General features: G+C 44.8%; 2 protein-coding genes across 7 annotated transcripts; one reads left to right on the top strand and one right to left on the bottom strand.

Annotated features, from left to right (window-relative positions):
- Positions 1–163: 163 nt before the first annotated feature.
- PSMA7 (proteasome 20S subunit alpha 7) lies at positions 164–6,799 on the top strand. The gene is made up of 7 exons (XM_052786173.1): positions 164–385; positions 1,912–2,038; positions 3,481–3,605; positions 4,922–5,044; positions 5,446–5,565; positions 6,131–6,193; positions 6,458–6,799. Exons 1-7 carry the CDS (start codon positions 290–292, stop codon positions 6,548–6,550), a joined length of 747 nt encoding a protein of 248 aa, XP_052642133.1. The 5' UTR covers positions 164–289; the 3' UTR covers positions 6,551–6,799.
- A 2,761-nt stretch (positions 6,800–9,560) lies between these two features.
- LSM14B (LSM family member 14B) lies at positions 9,561–22,341 on the bottom strand. Of its 6 annotated transcripts, none has more exons than XM_052786129.1 (10): positions 22,037–22,341; positions 17,260–17,423; positions 16,839–16,902; positions 16,169–16,285; positions 14,195–14,365; positions 13,990–14,070; positions 12,785–12,946; positions 12,452–12,605; positions 11,269–11,448; positions 9,561–10,894 (listed from the first exon to the last, which is right to left on the bottom strand). In XM_052786129.1, the coding sequence occupies exons 1-9, from the start codon at positions 22,155–22,157 to the stop codon at positions 11,277–11,279; spliced, it is 1,206 nt and encodes a 401-aa protein (XP_052642089.1). In that variant the 5' UTR covers positions 22,158–22,341; the 3' UTR covers positions 9,561–10,894; positions 11,269–11,276. The 6 variants fall into 6 exon arrangements, with proteins under 6 accessions (XP_052642089.1, XP_052642068.1, XP_052642083.1 ...); XM_052786108.1 differs by having other exon boundaries at positions 16,767–16,902; positions 22,037–22,340; XM_052786123.1 differs by having other exon boundaries at positions 13,990–14,067; positions 16,767–16,902; positions 22,037–22,339.
- Between the last annotated feature and the right edge of the window lie 135 nt (positions 22,342–22,476).

Here is a 22,476-nt window from a genome sequence, read left to right on the forward strand (position 1 = left end):
GCGCCAGCGCGGGGATAGGCGGCGAGCCGGCCGCCTACGCCGGGTGCGTAACGCGGGCTCCGTACGCCGAGAGCGCAGACGGAGCGGGGACGCTGGACCCGCCTCCTCCCGCCCCCTCCGCGCCGGGTCTTGCGGCTGCAGCGTACGGAGTTGGCGCAGGGGGCGCCGTCGGCGTGCCGCCGGAATGGCGCGCGGCTCCGGAAGCGGCGGGCGCGGGGCGGGGGGATGAGTGTGCTGTTTTGAGGGAGGCGCCTGGTTCCGGCCCCGCGGGGACGAGCGGGCGGCAGCCATGAGCTACGACCGGGCCATCACCGTCTTCTCCCCGGACGGGCACCTCTTCCAGGTGGAGTACGCCCAGGAGGCGGTGAAGAAGGGCTCCACCGCGGTGAGTGAGCGCGGGGAGGCGGGGTGCGCCGGGCCGGCTCCCTGAGGGAGGAAGGCCCGGAGCCGGGCCTGACCCCTTCGCCGCGCTCCCCGGCCTGTTGGCCCCGCCGCCGGGCCCACGGCACGAGTGGGGCCGGGCTTGCGGGGAAGGGTGGTCCGTCGCGGTGCGGGCCGCTGGAAGCGGGACCTCCTTCCAGGGAGAGATGGCCGCAGGCCGCAGCAGCCGCGTTGGGGCTAAGGGCTGGGTTCGGAGCTGCCTTGAAAAATCTCCGTTTTCCTCAGAGGGGACGATGCCCTGCTGTCTGTAAAGCGCTGGCTCCGTTTCAGGCCGTTACTGTGGGGTTTTGGGGGGGGGGGGGTGTTGGAGTTTTTATGCCTTGAGCCGTCGAACGCGAGGCCCAGCACAGGTGGGTGTCCTTCAGCCTTGACAGCCATGGCAGTGGCTGCTCGTCAGCCTGCAGAGCCTGGAAGGCCGGGTTAGCAGAGCCGCCTCCTCAGGGAACCAAGCTGCTGCCGACCTGCAGCGGAATAGTGATCCTCTATTTCATTATTCTGCGTCTGGTGAAAATAGTAGTATTTTATGCTTGGGCACGACGCAGATTCCCAGTGGATTGGGGAACGTGTCAGTAAAGGCGTGTAGAAGTAACTTTCTGGCTCCTAGCTTCCAGTTGTCCCAAGCTTTTGCTCAATGAAGGGTTTTTTCATTTGGGGGAGAAAAAAAAACCTGATTTCCAAATAACAAAATACCTGTGAGAAAATTTACTGCTTTTGGGATGGGAATAAATGTAACAAGACTTCGTGCCAAATAGGCTCTTCTTTTTTTCAGAAATGAAAAACACTGTAAAAAGGCAATATAGTCTACCTCTGTCTTGTCTCTCCTTGAGTAGTTGGTTGAGTTTAATTGTTTTTTTTTTTAAACCTCTGTAACACACTAACAGCAGGGCCACCCCGTAAGAAAAAATGATTCCCATCACCCTATGAGAAGCAGTGGGAATGAGTCTGAAAGGTCAACTTTTTTTTTTTCCCTCCCTGATGTTCAAAAAGGTATATTCAAAGTATGAATTAGGACACTAAGGCAGCAAGCTTCTGACAGGCTGCTTGTAGGTTTTACTTGGGCTAATCTTCAGTGTTTTGGGTTCTGACTAGAGCAATACCAGTGGACCAGTTGTAGTGGTGGTTTTGTTGTTAATCCTGTTCTGTGGCTACAGAAGCACTAATGGGGAGAGTTGGGGAAAACACAGTTGGTAAGACGAGTGGGAATATATCTCTTGGGAACCACACAGATTTAAAGTGTTATAAGCTGATTATGAAACTGCACCCTGGAATCTAATGCAATTTTTGTTACATCAGTCCCTTATCCAGGTTGTGGCAATAGGAAGTGAAATACTGACTTCAAGCTGAAATAATGTTTACAGTGTGGGTTTTTTCTGTGTGTTTGCTTTTTCCTACTTGTTTCAGTAAAGTCTACAACTACTAGGTTTTTGGGGGCCTAGCTTAACTTTTCCTTCTTCTTTTAATGTGTTGAAGGTTGGAGTAAGAGGGAAGGATATTGTTGTTCTTGGTGTGGAAAAGAAGTCTGTGGCAAAACTTCAGGATGAGAGAACTGTACGGAAGATCTGTGCTCTCGATGACAATGTCTGCATGGCTTTTGCAGGTATATGATCCCTTCAGGGTTTTTGGCAGTTATTGGAGCACCTTTGGGTATGTTTATGGATTCTGAGAACATAAAATAGTTAGCATAACTGGCTGAGGACTGTGGGGAAGGAGTATATTTCCACGGTTGCTTATTCTTTTTTAAATAAGATTAGCCTACTATATGGATAAATCTATAGAGCAAGCTAATGATCTAATGATAGGAAGTATGTGTTAAAGTTACTAAGGTCCTCTAGGTTTAATGTGAGGATGAAGACTGAGAACTGATGTGTCATTGGCACAGATATATCCTCTTTAAATATATATATTTGAATTTATATGCATATTTACTATATTTTATATATTTAAAATGAAATATTTTAAAATTTACATATTGTATATAAAATACATATTATTAATACATATAACAGGAGCTGTAAGAGACATTTGTCAGTTACAGGGATCTTTTCCCATATGCATCAAGCCAAAAAAGCTAAATTTTGCAGTCTTGCATAAAGCAAAGAAAAATCTCCTCTGTTCTAGTTCAGAAGACTCCTCCTGAATGAACTGCTCTGGATTTGAAGCATAGATATTTTAGTTCCACATTCTTCCTGTTCCAAATGCCTTAATTTCCTTTGTTCAAAGCTTAAACAGGAGGTATGAAAGTTAAAAAACCCAACGTAAATGGAGAGAAAATGTATTTCAGAAGGTTTCTCCTCTTTTCAAGTAGTTTAAAATCTTTGTGTCAGTGTCAGTAATGCTTTAAGGGGAGATCTGATTTAACCAGCAAGAATACTGGTGTTTAGATTTAGTGTGCAGGAATGATAGGCTCAGCTACTTCTGCTGCCTTGCTTCCTTAGCTAAGGGTTGTGATATGTGCAGGTGGATTCACAGGCTTGAGGAAAAATTCTCTACAGAAACAAGGCTGTAAATTGAAAATAACATCATTAGCTAAAAAGTAAATTAAGAAATAAATTTCCTGTTAAATTTTTTTTCAAAGGGTCATACTCATTTTTGTCAACTAACATCATGCTGCTGTAGCCTTGTCAACTAGATGAGATTTGCTGGGTGGATAAACCTGGGTCATAGTTAGAGTGGCTGCATAAGAAATAAAACCAATGTGTGTAAGAATTGAGATTGCTTTGCTCATTTGCTGTTAGATGGAATGCTGTCAGTCTGTCAGTAGTATTCTGATGACTTGGTTCAGAATTGCATGTGTTGCCTAACTCACAGACATGAAAGCTGTAAACTAAATCCTCTACTTATTTTGGTACATTAGCTTCTTTCTGTTGCCTTAAAAATGCTCAGCATATTCTTGCTCAGCAAACCTGAGGAAGCGTTATCTCTCATTTGCTTTTTTCATTGCTGTTGACACTGACCTTGTGAGCCTTTTGGGGCAAGACCAGTTGTTTTATTTGTGCATACGGTATGAAGCATGGATCTGAGAATACACTGTCATTTCAGGGCTGACGGCTGATGCCAGAATAGTTATAAATAGAGCTCGTGTGGAGTGTCAAAGCCACAGACTTACAGTGGAGGATCCTGTCACCGTGGAGTACATCACGCGTTACATTGCTAGTCTGAAACAGGTATGTTGGACCGCACAGAGATGCTTAAAAATGTCCTGATGAACAGCGCTTCAGACTAAGTATGTAAAATGTCTGCGCTGGCCTTGTTCTACTCAGCTGGTGAAAATCAGCATAACAAAACACATTGCGGCTGTTTACTGGAAATAGGGATGTAGTAATAGAAGAGGATGATTAATTACTGTTTGGCTTTTTTTCCCAAGATTAAGAAATTAATTAGTACTTGTAAGGACGGCATAACTACATTTGCGGTATCATCAGGAACACTGCTAATCTACAGCTCTAACTTGCTCTCATAACAATGGTGCTGTGTTATTGTCAAAATGTCTTCGTGGCTCCTGTTTGTTTTTCCTCCTGCTGAGCCATTGCAGGGAGGGGTAAGGGGGGAGCAAATCAGTGCAGTGCTTAGTATCTTTTACATTTGATATTCATGAATTTAAAATGAATTACAGGGTCAAAATACGCTCAACTGCATTCTGTGATAAAATTATTTATTTGCCAGTATATTAAACTGATTTTCAGCAACTAGTGGGGATTAGAAAAAGTCTAATTGACTTAGGCACAGACATGTGTTAGTATAGTGATGATGATGATAATAGCGTAGTTCTTGTAATAATCACTAGCCTGCCAGAGCAGAATACCACTTTCCGAAGTTTCACTTTGTTGCTTTACAGTAATCTCACATTTGTCTTTCATTCTGGCACATTCACGATTTCTATAAAACTGTCACAAACCATAAATCTCGCACAGTATTCCTGCTGCGAAAACGCTGCTGGTGTTTGTGGGCACTTCTGGTGTGCAACATGGCAACGACTTTGCTAACTCAGTGTCAGCAGGAGGGCTGTATGTAACACGGGGTTTGCTGTAGCCTGCTTCTTGCTGCGGAGGGTGCCGTGCTTTCTGACGGAATTGTTGCAAATCATTGGTGAAAACATGACTTTGTGTTCAGGTGTCATCATCCTCTTTTTTTGGCTTCTTAAGCGTGCTTGTCAAAGCATGGTGTTACACCTGCGCTTGCAGACTTAGCTCTGTCTGCCTCTCAGCACCACCCAGCAGCTGAGGGAGATTCTTCCCAATAGCTATAATCATGCAGCAAACTTCAGTGGGTGTTAGGAACAGGGGTTGAACAATAACCACCTCTTCCTTGTCTTGTTTGAGGTCTTCTGTAAGATACGGAATCCTAACTTTAACAGGTAGGTTGGTAAGAGAGCCCGCTAAAAATATGCCTTTTGTGGCTGTAGCTTCTGCAGTGTCTGCTTTCCACTCTAAAAATGTTTTTAGAACTGCTTCTGAAGTAAGTGTCTCTTCTTTCTGATCAGAGATACACACAAAGCAACGGTCGCAGACCTTTTGGTATCTCTGCTCTTATCGTGGGATTTGACTTTGATGGAACCCCCCGGCTGTACCAGACCGATCCCTCTGGTACATACCATGCTTGGAAGGTGAGTTGATTTTGCCTCTTGTGGAGAAGTAATGAAGTATTTGTGAGTTAATGTCTCCTTTAAAGAGAGACTGGTGTAGAAAGGAAATCTCACTGGCAGGTGGTGCTGGCTCACAGCTGCAAAAATCCTTAATGATCAAATTTACTGAGAATGGCAGTCTGCAGTTCAGCTTTACTTGGGAAATCTTGTCCTGTTTTCCAAAAAAAACCCACAAGACCAAACCCACACCAGTTGTGCCTGACAACTGTCTTTTTGTGTGACATGTGGGAAGTAACATGTTCAGTCTCCTGAAAAATACATGGTGATTACAAAATGGTTTCAGATTATGTAATTGCGGAACTCCTGTTTCTTGCTTTTCTAAACTTCTGTTCATTATCTTTTTTTCACCTCAATGTTTCCAGGCTAATGCCATTGGCAGAGGAGCCAAGTCTGTGCGTGAATTCCTAGAGAAAAACTATACTGATGAAGCCATTGAAACAGATGATCTAACTATTAAACTGGTCATCAAGGCTCTTCTTGAGGTGAGTCTGCTTCAGATCCCTTGGGTGACTTCTCACTGTGTGCCTGGATTAACTCCTTAAAGGTGAGCGCATGAAAATCTTTGTGCATGTCACAGGAAAGTACTGTAAAAGGATCTGTGAAAACTGTTCATTGTAGGCCATGGGTGTGGGATTAAAGGTTCAGAATATTTCAGGTAACAATTTCTGTAGCTTACACAGAAGAATTTACTAGCACTCCTCTGGGGAGGAAAACAGACTTCAGTTCTGGGCATTAAAACAAATGCACCGAAGATGTGCTAAACCATATACAGAATATTTTACTTTTGTATTGAAGTTTAAGATACAGAAAATTTCAAAAGTCAGATGGTGGAAATGCAGTGTTCTTCACCAGCCACTGGGTGCATTGATGCCACAATGAAGACGTGTAGTTTTTGAGAGTTACACTGCTACTGGAGTTGAGAGCTTGGAGCTAACAAGCAAAACGCTCCCCATCTGTATCTGTTCTCCTCCTAGGAAGACTTGAAAGGGGTTTGTTAGAATTAATTAATGGACATGCTCCTAATACCTACATCTAACTCTTGTTAAGGTTGTACAGTCTGGTGGGAAGAATATTGAGCTGGCGGTTATGAGGCGAGAACAGCCGCTGAAGGTAAGGTCTTTGTTTTGGTTTTCTCCCTTTCTCTGATACTGTCCCTGTTGATCTGCGTTAACTTCCAGCCCTTAATCTCACATTCTGCCCTGGCAAATATTTCTGTTTATTATTAGTGGCCAAGGAATGTTATTGTGTCTGCACAATGTACCCATGTCTGGATAAATACTAGTTAAGCAATTTAGTTCTGACATGGAAAGAAAGTTAAATAAAAGGCTCCAAGTTGTATTAGTATCTTGAGGGTTACCTGTGTCTCTGTTTTAGATCCTAAACCCTGAAGAAATTGAGAAGTATGTTGCTGAAATTGAAAAAGAAAAGGAAGAAAATGAAAAGAAAAAACAGAAGAAAACATCATGATGAATGAAATTCAACTGCTTAGCTGCTTCTTTTTAATTCAAGTGATGGGTTACTCTGTATAGACAACATGTAGGCATTCCACTTATTCATACTGTGCCCCTCTTGAGACCTACAATAAACCTACTGATTTTTTTTTTTAAAGCTGTTATTTTAAACAAATCTGTCTGTTCCTTGGATTTTAATTACCTAGGATTGTTTGGTTGGCTACAAAACAGCAGTAGCGACCCATTAAAGGACAAAGACTTTGCATTTTTTTCTCAGACCCTTCACTTTGTTTAATGATTCTTTTCTACACTGTCTCCATTGTTAGCTTCTCCCCCCCTTTGTTTTTTTTTTTATAAGTAGCTGTCTCAAGGGTTGTGTTACGGCCTCAACAGAACATAACTACTGTGGAATTACACTTTTTCTTCCCTCACTAGCATCTTCAAAGCTAAATGGCTAGGGTCTGGGCATTAGCCTTGTGCCAGCTGTGACAGGGGCTGTTAGATTTACCCCCAAAGGACTGTACAGAGACAGTGGGTGGTCGTGTTTTGGGAGGTCAGCATGAGAACTGGCTGTTGCAGGCATGTCATCACAGTAGAGGTGCATGACTTAGTGCTTACATAGACAGTGCATGATTCATCTGGTTCAGAATAAAGCGTTGCTGTTGTGATTGCCCACTGGGGGAGTTACAGACCAATAGCTTCCTAATGCTAGAACTAACTACAGTGAATGTTACATACAATATAGTTAAACCACAAAGCTTTCCTCCTTTTGTGTTTACCCTCACATTGCTTCCTCTGTACATCTTACCCACAGGAGTTGGGTTTAACTCGGTTTCTGGTCCAGCCTGTTCACTGTTCCCAGTCCCAGCAGTTGCGTGAGCCAGTTCTCTCTTCCCTTCAGCAAAGGGAGATTGCCGACATCCCGCAAGGGATGCGGAGACGTGCTGCTGTGCTCCACAGTCACGTTGCTCTTGAGAGGCAGGATCTGCTCTGTGCCATCTACTCACTGCAGACATTAACATGTATAATGTAATAAACTTAGAAATACATACATTTGAAGGTGTCAGGTGACAACTGTTTACTCAAATGCTTTAAAACTAGCCCAAAGGAGATGTGAGTGGGAATAGGGAATTCTTTTTCAGAGAGGTATTTGCATTATGGCATCTCCGCTGTCCAGTTCCAGCCATTGAGCAGCTCTTTCCAGCTGATCCCGCTGCTGTTGCCATCTCCCTGCTGTGAGAAGGCTGATCAGGACAGTCCTCCGGTGAGTCCAGCCCGTGCTCCAGGGCCCTCTGTGACACAGAGGAGGCAGAAACAGGCAGGAGCAGGGGCTGGACTCCTGCTGTGGCCAAGGCCCAGCTCTTCCTGCAGGCACTGGGGAACACAGCCCTGCTGGCCTGGAGTGGGGCACAATAAAAGGCTTTGTCCACCTGGTCTGGACTCCCAAGGGCATCTCTCTAGTCCCAGCTTTCAGGGAAGAGAGAAGCCGGTCACTTCACTAGTTGTGCTTAGGGTTGGCTTTTCCCATTGCAGAGAAGCCTCAGGCCTCTCCCACACCTGAGCTCTTGCCCACAAGGCTCAGTACCTGCTTGCAGTAGCAACAGGGGCCCTTTTATCATACAAGTTTCCCCATTTATCTCCAGGAAGGGGGTGGAACTGAAACAGCCCTTGAAGGCAGCTCTTCAGGCTGCTGACACCCAACACATGGTTTTACAGGTATAAAGCAAGACTCTGCTGGCAGCAGGCACAGCAAGGACTGAAGGAGTCCCAGTGCCCTGCAAGAGGCAGCTCAGCTAGAGAAACCCCTGCCCCAGGACACCTCACACCCCCCGAGGGTCCCAAGGAAGGCTGCTCAGACATGGCCTGGACTGCTGCAGGGAGCAGACACAAACCTGCAGTAACTCTCACACACTCCCTGGCATCTTGCACAACTAAGCTGTTTACAGCTAAATGCAACACAGCAAAAGTGTGGGCAGAGTATCACACAGGAATCAAGGACAGGAAAGCTGCTGGGGTGCTTCTGCTCAGGAAAGCACCAGACTACATCAGCTCGAGAAAGCGAGTTGCTGGAATACAGTTGTAGTTTCATTTATCAGTCCTTGGGCTGGAATGTTGAAGTTACAAGAGCTGTGTTTGGTTCCCTGCACAAGTCACCACAATCACTCCCTCATGTTGTGAATCTTCCACCTGGCAGCTGACAGGGCTGCAGCAGAGCCCCAGGGACCACTGCCTGCCCCAGACCCGACAGGAATGAGCATTCCCAGTGGAGAAGGGCCCCCCCATTAACAAGCCCAGGGGCTGAGCCACAGCCATCAGTGCCCTCACACACCAGAATGAGCCAGGTAGAGGGCTCAACTCTGCAGAGGCTGGGTGGGACATGTCCCTGCTACAGGAACTTCAGCAGTGTCAGTAACAATGATTGTGTCTTAAGTATTAGATCAGAGGCTTTACTGTAGAAACAAGGGGAATTACTGCCTTAAGAACTAATAAAAAGGCATTACACAGACATTAATGATTATTTCTTGTTTTGCCACAGCCACCTCTGACAAGTCAGTTGACTCTGGCAGTGCAATTCCATCTTTACACTTGATGTCACACTGACTGTTTTGCCAGCAGAGAAATTAGAGGCTTGCAGCAGCTTCCCAGTAAGCTGTTTCAGCACACACCCTGTTTTGCTGGTGTGAGCCCAGATACTGAAGGCATTTGTGGCTACTGAACCAGCAGCACTGCCACCCAAAACAAACTCTAGTCAAGCCCCACACCGCTCAGGGTGGTTTAGGCAACAGTAGCACTCAGAGGCTGATGCCTCAACAAGAGAACCAGACCCAGAACACAGGGGAACAGTGACGAGGGGGGTCAGTGCCTGCGTTAGGGTTTTAAGCCCTTTTCAAATACTGTGTAAAGCTTTGCAGACCAGCAACACAGTTTTCTCTGACTTGGATCTGAGCCCTGCTAGGACAGGCACCTGACAAGTTGTACGGACTGATGTTACTGAGCTACGTACAGAACAAAGTAGGAGGGAAACATTAAACATTTACATGTTTATTATAATTACAATTTACATTACTCCAAAGAGCAGCCCCACTGCTATGTTCCAATTCTTAGCAATGAAGTCCTACAAAAATAAATCCAAGCTTTTACAGTAACCTAGGTCAATGCATAACTAAAAAATTCTAGCTATGTAAGGGGTTCAGTCATCAAGGTGCTTTTTCAACAAAATTCCCTACCAACCAAAAAAGGGACACATGCCTACAGCAATTTAACCCAATTATTCATGCAAACAAATGTAACCCCTCCCTCCCAGCCCCTCTCCCCACATACAGATTTTTAAAAAGAAAAACAACTAAACTATTTACAGTATGGGGGGTATAGAGGAAACAAATTAAACATGCCCATCTGTTAAGCTTCATTATATGGACTCCCATCCCTAGTTTAATGAAAACATTCCATAGTGTTCCACCACAGTCTACTAGTGTACAGAGAACTGTTTGCATTTGGTACTACCTATGAGCAAGGTACAAACTGAGGCAAGAAGTCAGACCTTCAGGTCTCCTTCCCAGACAGCCAACTACTGCCAAAAACTCTTTATTCTGAGCACACGAGCGGAGACACTTGCCACCCCTGTCCTGCTGAGGACACAGCTCACTGTGCTCCCACACTGCCCACACTCAGTAAGGAGCTCCGAGCCTCTGAGGAACACCCAGCACCCTTCAGCTCGAGGGAGAGTCACAGTTCTGTGTAAACCTGCAGTACCTCCACATTAGTACCAGCTGACAAACAGTTGTACAGTCATTTACACTACTACATGATCAACAATCCAGTATTCCCAAGTGACAATATACATAACTCCTCAGCACCAGGAATCCATTCTTCCAGATACCAAGTGCTACTTCACACCTGCTGCCAAGAACAGTGAGACCAGCAGCACCAAAGAATCCATTTGGTTACTCAGAACAAACAAATTATAGCTGGTTTATTTCAAGTGAGCTTTGGTTCCATGTTAAAATAGCATGATTTATCTTCTTCAGGGTTCAGAAAAGGAGTCTGACTTTAAGCTTAGACTGTAGCAGCCTTTGAGAGACCCAGAAAGAAGAACAATGTAAGTTAGTTTGCACTTAAAAAAACCACAAACAAAAAAGACACCCTGAAGAAGGTACCCCTGAACACATTCCCTCTTACAAAGAATATTCCAGCTGACAGTTGCTGGTCCAAAATAAGTCCAGAATATAAGCAGTAGTACATGAAGTTCTGTCACTTGAGCTGCGACAGTAAACAATATGAACCATTTTCCCACATTAGTGCAGCAGTTGGTTGTTTTCTTTCTATATACAGTTTCATCCTCCCAGGGAGATGTTAGAACCTATTCAGGAGGAAAGGTAGAATTAGATTTGATGTCATGGGGATATTCTCCCAAGAAAAAGAAAAGCAGCAAAGTTTACACCCATGAATCAACTGAAATACTTAGCTAGAGCCTCAGCTCAAACAAGCAGCTCCTGCTTTCTCAGACAGAAGGCTAGCCCAAGAAATCAACAGAACAATCAACACGTTAAAGAACACGTTAAAACCACTCACATTTCCTTCTACCACTAAGAAGGATAGATCAGATACAATAAGGAACAATTCTTGATATATCCATGAGACTGGAGAGCAAGAGAGGTTGCACAGACAGTTCAAGCAAGGAAGAAGAGACAAACCTGGCTCAGAGACAGTATTTGTTCTCGCTAAAAAACTTGCCTCTGAAGTTACACTCTGCCAGTACCAGCTCTGTGAGTGGTTTGGTTTCGCCTTGCTGCTCCACTACCCCTTCCACCTCGAAATCCACCACGAAAGCTGCGGCCGCGAAGGAACCGTCCAGACACTCCAAATGTCTCTGTATTGAGCTTCCTTTCTTCAGCCCACGTGGTACGCCTAGAACTGAACAAGACTGCATTCAGATTTAATATAAACATTTAATAGCCACCAACTCATTTAGCTAGGAAGCTTCAAGCACCCTATTTTGTTGAACTAAATTGCAACAAGAACCAACTGCAGCATATACACGCTAACACAATTCCTCTGCTAAGCGTGGATTTGGAAGTGACAGCTGTTGGCTTTTGTAAGCTACTTTCATACCGGAAAACTAAAGATGGGCCTAGAAAAGGGTTGAACATGGTCTTACTAGCATCTCAAACCCTATCTTTTTTTCTTGAAAACTACAAACTCTTCACGCCAGTGAAGCATCTCCAGAAACACAGGAAGCCCTGTCACAACTGAGGTTCAGCAGACTGCTACTGAGGTAGCTCCACAACCAGCATGTTTCTTCCTCAGCAGAGCCTGCCTAGCCCTGAACACTTTACAGCGAGCACTTGGAAGAAAGCTTTGCTAAAGAGAAGCAGAAACATTACCACATACTGGCATTAAGGGGATGTCTGACCTCACCAAGCAGTTGATAACATCAGTGTCAGCAGCAAAAGATGAAGCTTTCTTTTAATATTCCCAACATTTAACTTAATGCATTTCCACAGACAGACCTGACCTCTCTGCCCAAACTCCAGGCTTAGCTTGCTCCTGTCTGCAAGTTGCACCATCTTCAGCACAGCATGACCCTGACACCTCCTCCCACAAACAAGATAAGAAATTTGTTTAAAATCCATGGGTTCAAAGTCAGTACTAGGAAACAGAACAGGAAATTCCTGTATCATAGTTTAGGCAAGTGTATCAGTTGAAGTCCTTGCTTTTTGTTTGATCCCACTGCGTGAAGCTTGGTTAGTATCACTCGTGAGCCATCAAATGCATGCCAATACTCCCTTCTAAAGACTGTTGTGCTGACTTTCTTGCATTCTAAGATTTTTAAAGAATTAAACTGTGTGACAATTATATCTAGAATTCTGTGCCTAAAGTTGCATTAAAAAAAAGCAAGCTTTTAGAAAGTGCTCACCTAGATTTCAGTTCTGAAGAAATGTTGTCAAAGAAAGACTTGGATTTATCATAATAGCAGTTGGGTCCCAGAAGGTCCTCCTCTGCATTACCGTCATTGTTTTGAGTTGCCACTCCAGGGTCCCCCTTTTCTTCCCCCGTCTCTGCTTTGTCATCTGAAGATAATAAAACATATTACACTTCCTTGATGCATACTGAAGAGCCATCTGTTCTCTTGCTCCCTCAAAAAAGATTTGAGATACTGCCACATGTAATCATGCAGTTTCTCAGAACGAGTTTGTCTATGCAGTGTTTACTACTAGCTCAGCAATTCATATTTAATGAAGTCACAAACCTTTAAAATTTAGTTTCTTCTTGAATTCTTTATCAAGTTCCTCTCTGTTGAATTGTGCATTTGCACTTTCAAAGTCAAAGTCACCTTCAAACTTTATTGTATTTTCCTTCACAGTAGTTGGTCTGTTTTGTCCTCTAGAACGGTTTCTGGTTCTCCTGTTTCCTGAAAGCAGGAGAGTTTAAAAACTTGGTAACACACAGGGAGGTTAAATGCCTTGCTCAAAACCAGAGGAAACCAGGGTTAGAACTCAGGAGTTTCTGGCTTCCAGTCCTGTGGTTAGGCCACACCTCTTTGAAAGTAACTTCTGAACTTGGCTGTAAAAGACATATTACAGCAACAGTTTAATTTTCTGAAAAGCATTCCTGGATGTCAGTCTTACCATTAAGACAAGAGTATACCCAACTTTCTTTCCAGTGTGAGGAGAAGAAATCAGAACAAGTACTACACCAAGAAAAGCTGAGGGAAGCAGGGAAAACCACCTTTCCTGTCTGCTGTTCATCTGCAAGCATGGTACTGTAATTAGTCTACAGACCTGTCATGATGGCAAAGAGAAGCAGGTCACTGGTTTCAGAAAATCCACCCAAGACTCATCTACCCACAAAGGGAGCTTGTACTTTGTATAGTTTCTGGTTTCCAACTGAGATGCTATCAAGCCCTTTTTGGAAAAGCTAGAACCCCTTCTACAGTGCTGCCCTCAGGCACGTTAATTTGAAGACCTGAGAGGCTGAAGTTTTGTTTCCTGACTTTTCACATTTTCCTTCAGCAGAAATACCTGTTTGAATTTAATTTCACTTTCTTTTGACCTGTACTTGAACTGCAGTCTTGAGATAAGAAGTCTGCTCTTTGGGAGCAAGGGCTCCATAGTTCCTCTCCATTACAGGAGCTCTGAAAATTCTTAAACAGGCTGCCCTTCCCAGTAAAAATACTTCAGGTTTCAGAGAAATCTAGTTGCTGCTGCCAACTCATAGCATCAATTTTTATAACATACCTTCAAGTTTTCTAGAAAAGACAGTAGAATTCTGTCCCTGGAGTGTTCTGAACTTCTGTGACTCCAGAACGTATTTTGTCAGGGAAGCATCTCTGGATGCCCAAAGCTTTATCAAACTTTATTTTGCTCTCAGTCTTCTGTCCAATAATCCTTCCCTGAAGTTAACACTATTTGACTTTCTAGGCTAATGCAACTGTTTAGTGTCAGGTTAACCTACCTGATCTTCTCCTTTGAGGTCTTCTGTTTTCATCATTCACCTGTCCTTGGGTTTGCACAGGTGCAGCCTGAACAGTATCTACTGAACAAGAAAGATAAACTTAATAAAGGAGCACAAGAACAAAACCAAAACAGTTTAGTCTTGCTATGCACCTTTGAAGGATGCTTCAGAACAGCACTTTAAAGGTGAAGTGGTACATACATACCATTTGTCTTACTGTTGCCCTGTGGAACCTGCCGTCCATTGCGTTGAACCCCTGGAGTTACTTTCACCGGGGGTGGCTTTTGTGAATTCATGTTGTCAACTGGGCCAGTCTGAACAGCCTGCTCTACCATGGGGCTTTTGCGGACTGGGTGAACAGAAGGAAAGCCAGCACCTGGAAAAAATCCCAATGACTAAGTGCCTCTCAGAAAACGTGCCAATGCTATTCAAACCCTACCCACTTCTATGGAGAAACCGTTTTGTCAAGAATTACTCAAAGCCTTGAGTGTTTATCATTACATGCTCTCTTTAAATGGCATATACACTAGGTAAGGCACTACTGCCATACAAGTGGTGGCTCTCAAATCCAGAGCCTTAAAATCAGGCAATCTACCCATTTGTTTCTTAAACCAAGTTAGACACACATTAGATAAGCAAGCCAGGTCAGTCTCTTAGACAGTTTATACCAAAATCTAATTTCTAGGTGTATCCTTGGTTATGCAGGATTTTACTTTACATAAAACTTTAAATCTGAAGCAAAAATCCACCATTTTGAAACTGCTGAAGAAAGCTTCCCCACTTTGTCAAAAAAGTTTTGCAGCAAAAGCTTAACCACCTCTACTACATCCCATTTTGTAAGCCGCTTTTAGAAGTCCTTCAACCTCATTGCTTATTGTTAGCTTTCAGACAAAGAAAACCTGAAACCAGACCAGGATCTCAAAGTTACCCTTTTAAATTCCTTCTTGGTCAAGGCCAAAGTGTTACCAAGACTTCTGTTGCTCTTCCATCCAGGCTTATTTATTCACACTACAAAACATGTAAATACTTTTCATGGTTTGGTATACCTTACACCAATTATATTAAAAAGTGACAGTCTTCAGTACTCAGAAGAAACACTGCATTCTAGGTTTAATTAGAAGTTTTGGAGTACTACAGGTTTATGTAGTTATGCATAAGAACTACTTGGAAGCAAACTTTAACTGAATATACTTAAAGAGCAAGAAAAGTGAAAAGCTGAAGAGTACACAAAAACCAAGCCACTAACACTTCTGGGTCACCCAAGTCCATATGAGATATACCCAGTAGGTAACACCATGCAGGTTCCCAGTTAATGTACACCTGGAAAACTTCCAAGACAAACAGACATATCCTAAGGATTATTCAGTAGGACAAAGCTGCTGTGCAAGTTTAACATGAGAAAGTTTCAAAGCTTAGCCAGAATATTGAGAAAGTACGTACAGATAGATGGCCAAAACCAGAGAGTAAGTAAAAACAGTTTCATGCCAAAACAAGCATACATGCTTAAGTTAAAAACAGATGAAACTAATTACCATGTTTAAATGCAGGCTGCACCTGGTCTCTCTGCTCTGAGGATGGTCAGTCTAGTATCTCTACCTCCTTTAAAAGTTTTTGCACATAGAAGCAAGCACCCAGAACTACATTATCTCAGCTTACCACAACTCAAATTGCTTACTGTTAGTCATGCTTTACTACTTAGGAGTCTTGACAAGGTACTATGCCCCTCCATGCATGAAATCTATCCTGACATTTCCTCAATTACAGCAATACTCCTGAGTATTCTATTAACCTATGTCTCTAACAGCAAGGCCACCCACAATTTAAGCAGTGTGCTTGTCTTTCCAGGAAAGACTAATTTATTCCTTGCCCAGTCTCTAAGGTGACATGTTCCTGGATAGGATGCAGCACATCAACATCCCTAAACCTCAGCCCTCTCCTGATACTTACACAAGAGCATCTGCTGTCCTGTACTTTTTCATTCTCCTGTCTCTCTAATTGATACTTCTAGGACAGGAGGAATACTTCATGTCATGAAAGGCAAAAATAGCTGAGAACAAACTAGTTCTACTAGCATTACCCATATAAGTACTATCATTCTAGGAGGGGTTAACAAGAACAAGAGTGTTTGCAAGTGCCATGCAGTTCTTCCAAATATTTGGAGTCCTCAAACTGCTGTTACCCTTGGAAGAGAGCTGATGGGGCTCTGAAGACATGTCAGGCTCTGAAACAGGTTGTGGAGACGGAGAAGAACTAGGGCTGGAAGCAGCTGCTGATGCTGGAGGGCTTACCAATTTCTCTAAAGAGATAGAGGGAAGAAGAGAAAGCAAAGATATATGGATAAGATACAAGGTAGTGAAACATCTGAAGGACTTGGAAAGAGATACAAGAATCTCTAGAACAGCATTAGAGTAGCTTATTTACACTCCTCTCTGGGAATACAAGTTCTTCTTACATGTGATGTGTATGTAAGGTATGTTAGGTTATAAATGAACTGGCCTCAACTGTTAGGTATTCACATTACTTTCAGAAAGAAATTTCAGCTATTTAGTTTGCTTCTTTCTTTCGTGTGCATGCGCGTGTGTGTCTGCACGTGTGTGTAAGTGAAACGCAGGCCTCCTTCCAGTAAGATCACTGCACAAAGTTGTTAACTACGTATTCACTGCTTGTTGCAGCCTGACACTTGGCAAGGAATTCGGTATTAGTTATTGTTATTTGGTTTCACAGTAGCTGCATACAAGGACCGTACCTTTATTCTAGCAAGTGAAGTTTTTACTTACCTAAACCTAACGAAGCTGCATACTGCTGGCTAAGTAAAGAGCTGGCAGCAAGCTGGCTGTAAGGTGGCATACCTCTAAACGGGCTGTAAGGCACATGTGGCTGAAAGGATGATGTAGAGGCAGAGCCCAGTGAAGACTGTAACAAGACAAAGTACATTTCCATTTACAGTGTCCAGACATCAACTTGCTTTGGCAGTGATTCTCTACTTCACATACAGCATTACTAAAGCTTAAGTAAATACTGAGAAGGGTTAGTTTAACTCTATGATTTTCCTGCATTCTCAGCTAGGTAAACTAGCTCTGGCCTTTGTTGACTGAAGTCTTTAATGCTGCTGCTGCTATTTTAAACATTACAACAAAATTCAGGATGCTTCAATCTGAAGATTCCTAGAGACACTTACTGGCCTTCATGTTTGTAAGTTTATACCAAAATCAAGTCTTTCATCACCAATGTTCTATCATAGCTTTCTATCAACACTTCAGGCTAACTTACTTGAACAATGGCAGGATCTTGTGGCAGAGTATGTTGAGCTTTTGGAGGTTCACAGACAGTGATGTCTTTGATGTCACTTCCTCGAAAAATAATGTATTCATAGATTTCTTCTCTCGGAGGAGCAGGTCTGTCTGTGGGCCGGTCTTCAGTACCAAAGGATCGCACTTTAGCATTAGAAAGATTACTGTTAGTCCAGTGTTACCATTGCAGCATTGCACAAGTTATTTATGCAATTAAAAAGTACTGTTGTAATACTTGCCAAAAGTAACAAAAAAAAGGTTACCTCCAGAACCCTGAATCTCCTATCAAACACATCTCTTCCCTCAAATGCCAACTTTTTGAGCAGCCTGCATAAACAGTTTTGTTTACATCAAGCTGTGAAGGTAAAGACCATAGACCAGCTGGAGTGAAGAATCTATTCCAAAACCAAGGACTTCCCCACAGTGCTATATTACCATATTCCCCTTCTCTCCCCAGCACCTGTCCCATGTAGGCATTCAGCTTGAGACAACTGCCACTGCAACAGACCACAGGAGACACCCCTGAAGCAGCAGAGTAATAATCTTGGAAGGCTTTAGAGCTCAGATTTGCACCTTTGGTTTCATATATTTATTACACAGATAGAGGTAAAGTTTTATCAATGACAAGAACTTCCTATTAAAATTCTCTCTCTACTCCATGCCACTGGCTTTATGATTAAAATTCCACTGACTACAAAGCAAGCTTTTACTGAAAAATCTAAAACCTCAGTGCCTACCGAGGCTTTATTGAGTCCCAGCTATCAGAACACCTGAGCAGGTACTAACCAGTGACATTACACATTAGAGTGGAAAAAAGGCTGCAACTGACTGCGTGGCAGCTACCAGGTAGAAGCAAAAATTAATTTGAGCCATTAAACAGGAACAGATCAGACTCAGACTTACTGGGTTGTTAGTGCAGGAAAATAGGTAGCATAGTCACATCAGACAGTGAAAGCCTAAAATGGGCTAGAGAATGAGCATGGTCTACATGCACAGAGATTTTTTCAGCCACAAGTTACAGAAGCTCACTGAGTTTACTAGTCTAGTTTTCCATTTTCTTGAAGCTTTGCCAGTTCAGATAAGCACCTGCACATACTGGTTTGATGCATGCTTTCTGGCAATAGAAGAATTCTGTACTGGAGCTGCATCAATTGCTTCTAACAGGTTAGCACAGAAGCACTCAACATCTCTGCCAGGACACACCATGATTCCTGCAGTACCTTTACAAATTACATCCTTAACAGACCTTTCACAAGCACCTGCCATGTCACAATCTGTGGTGATGTGCCAGCCAGCTGCCACTCCCACTGCACAGCTAGAAAGATATAAGCACAGACGGTCCTGTCACATGGATGATAGGGGACAGGGAGGCACCACAGCTTCCCCAGAAAGAGGGCAGCAAAAAGTGGATCCACTCAACCCCAGTGATGAGCATCCCTGGAACACTATCCTATTACGAGCATTGATGGTTGTAGACAGGGCTACTCATCAAGAGTCCTGTTCGCAGAGGTGAAAAGTTTTATCCAGGTGGTTCCTCCCACCAAGCAGCAGTTAGTGCTGCAAGCAGTCTTCACCTCTGTTCCACATGTACGGGAGCTCACAAGGAGCAGCAAGCCAACGCCAAATTTTGTCCCCATCACACTAATGCTGTTTAGCACCTCACCTTACACCTAACTGGAAGGGAATCTTAACTGATGCAAGGACAAGCTGTCAGTCACTTCCTCTGAAAAACCGTCTTCAATTGGTTCCTAGGGTATATAACCTCTCCGAGTTATTTTAGCTCTCCACCTGCTGTTTGATCATATTACAGCTGTAACCTAGTCAACTAGAAGCAGATTATAAACTGAAAGCAAAGCTTGTGGCCTTTTAGACATGAACCATACCATTGATATCCCTGCTCAAGATTAGATTATTACAGCACACAGCTCATGGCAAGACATACTAAAGCTATCCAGGGACTACTGCAGAATCTCACAGATAGCATAGAAAGCACCACATCTTCTCTGAGCACTAGGATCAGCCTGTCAGCTGGAGAAACACATGACCTGCAAAGCCCAAAGCTGTCGAGGCAGCCTCTCAGTTGGCTGGTCCCAAGGTTTCTAACTAGAAAGGTGGAAAACTATGTCCTTGTTGTAGGCAAAACAGCAATGAGTGCATTTGAGAGGGCTCAAGGAGTTGAGCGTGCCTGTCCCTGCATTTGAAGTTTAACGGCTTCTGGCACATCACAAAGCACAGCTTTAAGTTTTTGCGGAGGTCTGAAGGGCTGTCTCCCCTGAAGAGTTACAGTGACTATCATTTACAGATGAACAGGAAATCAATCCCACACCACGCTGCAGCTAGTGTTTTACAATATAGTTTGTACTCATGCGTAGGGGTCTGTTGAGCTAGACCTCTGAAGGGTCAGGAAGCATAACAAGAGTGACTGGATGTCTGGAAAGGAAAGCTTATACAGATTATTTCTTGCTCAAAAACTCTAGTTTCTTCAGACTTCTACAGAAGGGGGAGTAAGTTTCTGGTGTTCACTGCCGACAGGACAGTAATGGGCTTAAACATCCTTTGTTTGCAATTTAAGTTTAGCAACCAACAAGACAACTTTCCTGCAGTGCTTAATTAAGCACATGGAATCTCCTTATTCAATGTTAAGATATTCTGCATGTGTTGAGATTTAACAGGAACCAAATACAAATCGATTTAAGTTAGCCCTGCTTCAAGTAAGAAGCAGAACCAGATTCCTTCCTGAGGTCTCTTTCAACCTACATTTTTCTTTGTATCACTCGGATGATAGAAGTCAAGAGAATAGCACTTACATTACATACTGAAGTTGTCTGAGCCTTAAACACTGGCACCTAGGACTTAATAATAATTTACTAGCTATCTGGACAACTTCAACTGCATGTTGCTAATTCATGGTTCTTCTGACCCTTCAGAGATCAAGCGTTTCAAACCGCTGTCCCCCCCCGAAGCACAGGGTTGATATTGCTGTCACCGACTTTAACATTGTTGCTATGTTCATAATTCTGACACTAATTTTGATATAAAGTCTCTAAATTTAGAAAACCCTCTGAGCTAAAATGAAAAGCAGGGTTTGTACTGTAAAGTTTATAGAGCAGCACTTTAAGTGGGGAAAAATGTATTCTCCGTCTATTGTAACAACTACTTCTTAGGCATTCCAGTTCATCAAAACTGAACACTAAGAGACCAATAAATACAAGAACTGCCAGAAATCTTACGCAGATCATGTACTTTCTCACACCATAAAGCACTTTAATCACATATGCCTTTGAAACACACCACTTAAGCTCTGAAGCAGCAAGTACTATGTGGAAGCCAGAACTATGCGAGAAACCATTTCTACTGCCGCCGGGTAAAGGTGAAGACCTTCCTGCAACCTCTCAGTTACTCTGAGTGAAACACTAAAATAAATAGCTCCATTTGTACATTTAAATAAACAGCTACATCCCTAGAACAGAAGTGAATTTGGGAAAACTTGCATTTTTAACTTCAGAATACACACTAGTAGGTGTCAAATACTCATGTCCAGCATCACATAAACATCATTATACTGAATAAATACTGTGGCACAGGCTGCCTTGAGAATAGTTGAGTATCAGGCAAGTCAGTGTCTCGTGCCAGCAGATAGTCTTTCAAAACAAAAGATGTTTGGTTTGTGGGCAATCCCGATGGGTTGCTGAAGGCAACCAAGAAGGTGTGAGCTTCCCAGAACAGGGAAGGACAAAACTGAGGCAAAGAAAAAGCTGATGCACGTTAGCTCAAGTACCCAAGCTGAACATTAAAAGCAGTACAGAAATAAGATCTTGTTTGAGAGACTAAACAAGACAGGGCAGGTTTTTCTGAGAGTAAATACGGGAGTTCCCAGCACAAGTGACAACTGAATCCAAATGACACCATTTAAGTAGAAGATAAAGATCACTATTTCTACAGGGAATCAAGACCCAGAGCCTTGATGAGCAGCCTGCAAGGTAGGAAGAGCCAGACCCACATGGAGATACCCCACAGGGCTCTCTACACCAGCTCTCACCCTCCTCACCTGAGCAGAGTCCAGTTATCGATCACGAAAGGAACAAAGACACATCAACAGCAACTCCGTTTTCCCCAGCGCTGGCCTGGGGCCCTGCTCAAGCCAAGCACCGAGATACCACCGAGCATCCCCGTACAGACAGGAGAGAGGAACCAAACCACCAACGGCGACGCAGACCATCATCGCCTTCCCGGCTCTGACAATAGTAAGAGGAGCCAGCACGGCTGGCAGCTCTTCTTCCTCTTCAGGGCACTGCTAACTTCCCGTGAAAACCAAGGGCCCCGCAGCACCCCGGGCCCTGCCCGCCCCGCCGGCTGGAAGCGCCCTCCGGGGAGGCACGGCAAGCCCCCGCCACGGCCCGTCCCCGTCCCCGCATCGCGGAGCTGCCTCCCAAATGCTGACTCACGGAAAGGCAGCAGCGCCGAAGGCACAGGGCTCCAACCCCGCCGCCCCCCCGGCTCCCCACAACCCGCCCCGGCCGCCAGCGCGGACGGACCGCGGGCCCCGCCGCGGCCCCTCAGGGCGGGCGGGCGGGCTCCGGCCGCCGCTCGCCCAGGCCGGGCTCATTGTTCAAGGGACGGAGGCGGCGGGCGAAGCGGGCTCCCCGCGTCCCCTCAGCCAGCGCCGGGCCGCGGCGGCAGAGCCAACCTAGGCCCGTCCGCACCGCCCTCCCCCCCCCCCCCCGCCGCCCCGGGAGGGCCCCGCCGCTCCGCCTCACCCTTGGCCAGCGCCACGGTGGAGTTCTCGGTGTCGATGGTGTAGAGGATGCCCTCATAGCGGATCTGCGCCTTGGAGATCAGGCTGATCTTGCTACCGATGTAGGGGGTTCCCGAACTCATGGCGGCGGATGGGCCGCTCCGGGCCGGGCTGAGGGGAAGGAGGAAGGGAGAGAAAGAGGAGGCCGCGCGGGTCGCCGCACCGCCGCGCGGAGCCGCCGCGCCCGCCCACGCACACTGCGGAGCCGGGAGCCCCGCCGCGCCCGCCTTTTATAGGGCGGAGGGAGACGGGCTGAGGAGGAGGGGGGGTGTGCAGGGCAGGGGCGTGCTGCGGGACCGCCGCGCATGCGCCGCCGCTGCCTGCTATTGACCAGACGGGAGACGGGGTCAGACGCGGAGGGAAAGGGAGGGAGGGGGCGGGGGGGAAAAGCCCGGAGCCTGC

Source organism: Harpia harpyja, chromosome 1 (assembly GCF_026419915.1).
Source record: "Harpia harpyja isolate bHarHar1 chromosome 1, bHarHar1 primary haplotype, whole genome shotgun sequence".
NCBI classification, from domain to species: domain Eukaryota; kingdom Metazoa; phylum Chordata; class Aves; order Accipitriformes; family Accipitridae; genus Harpia; species Harpia harpyja.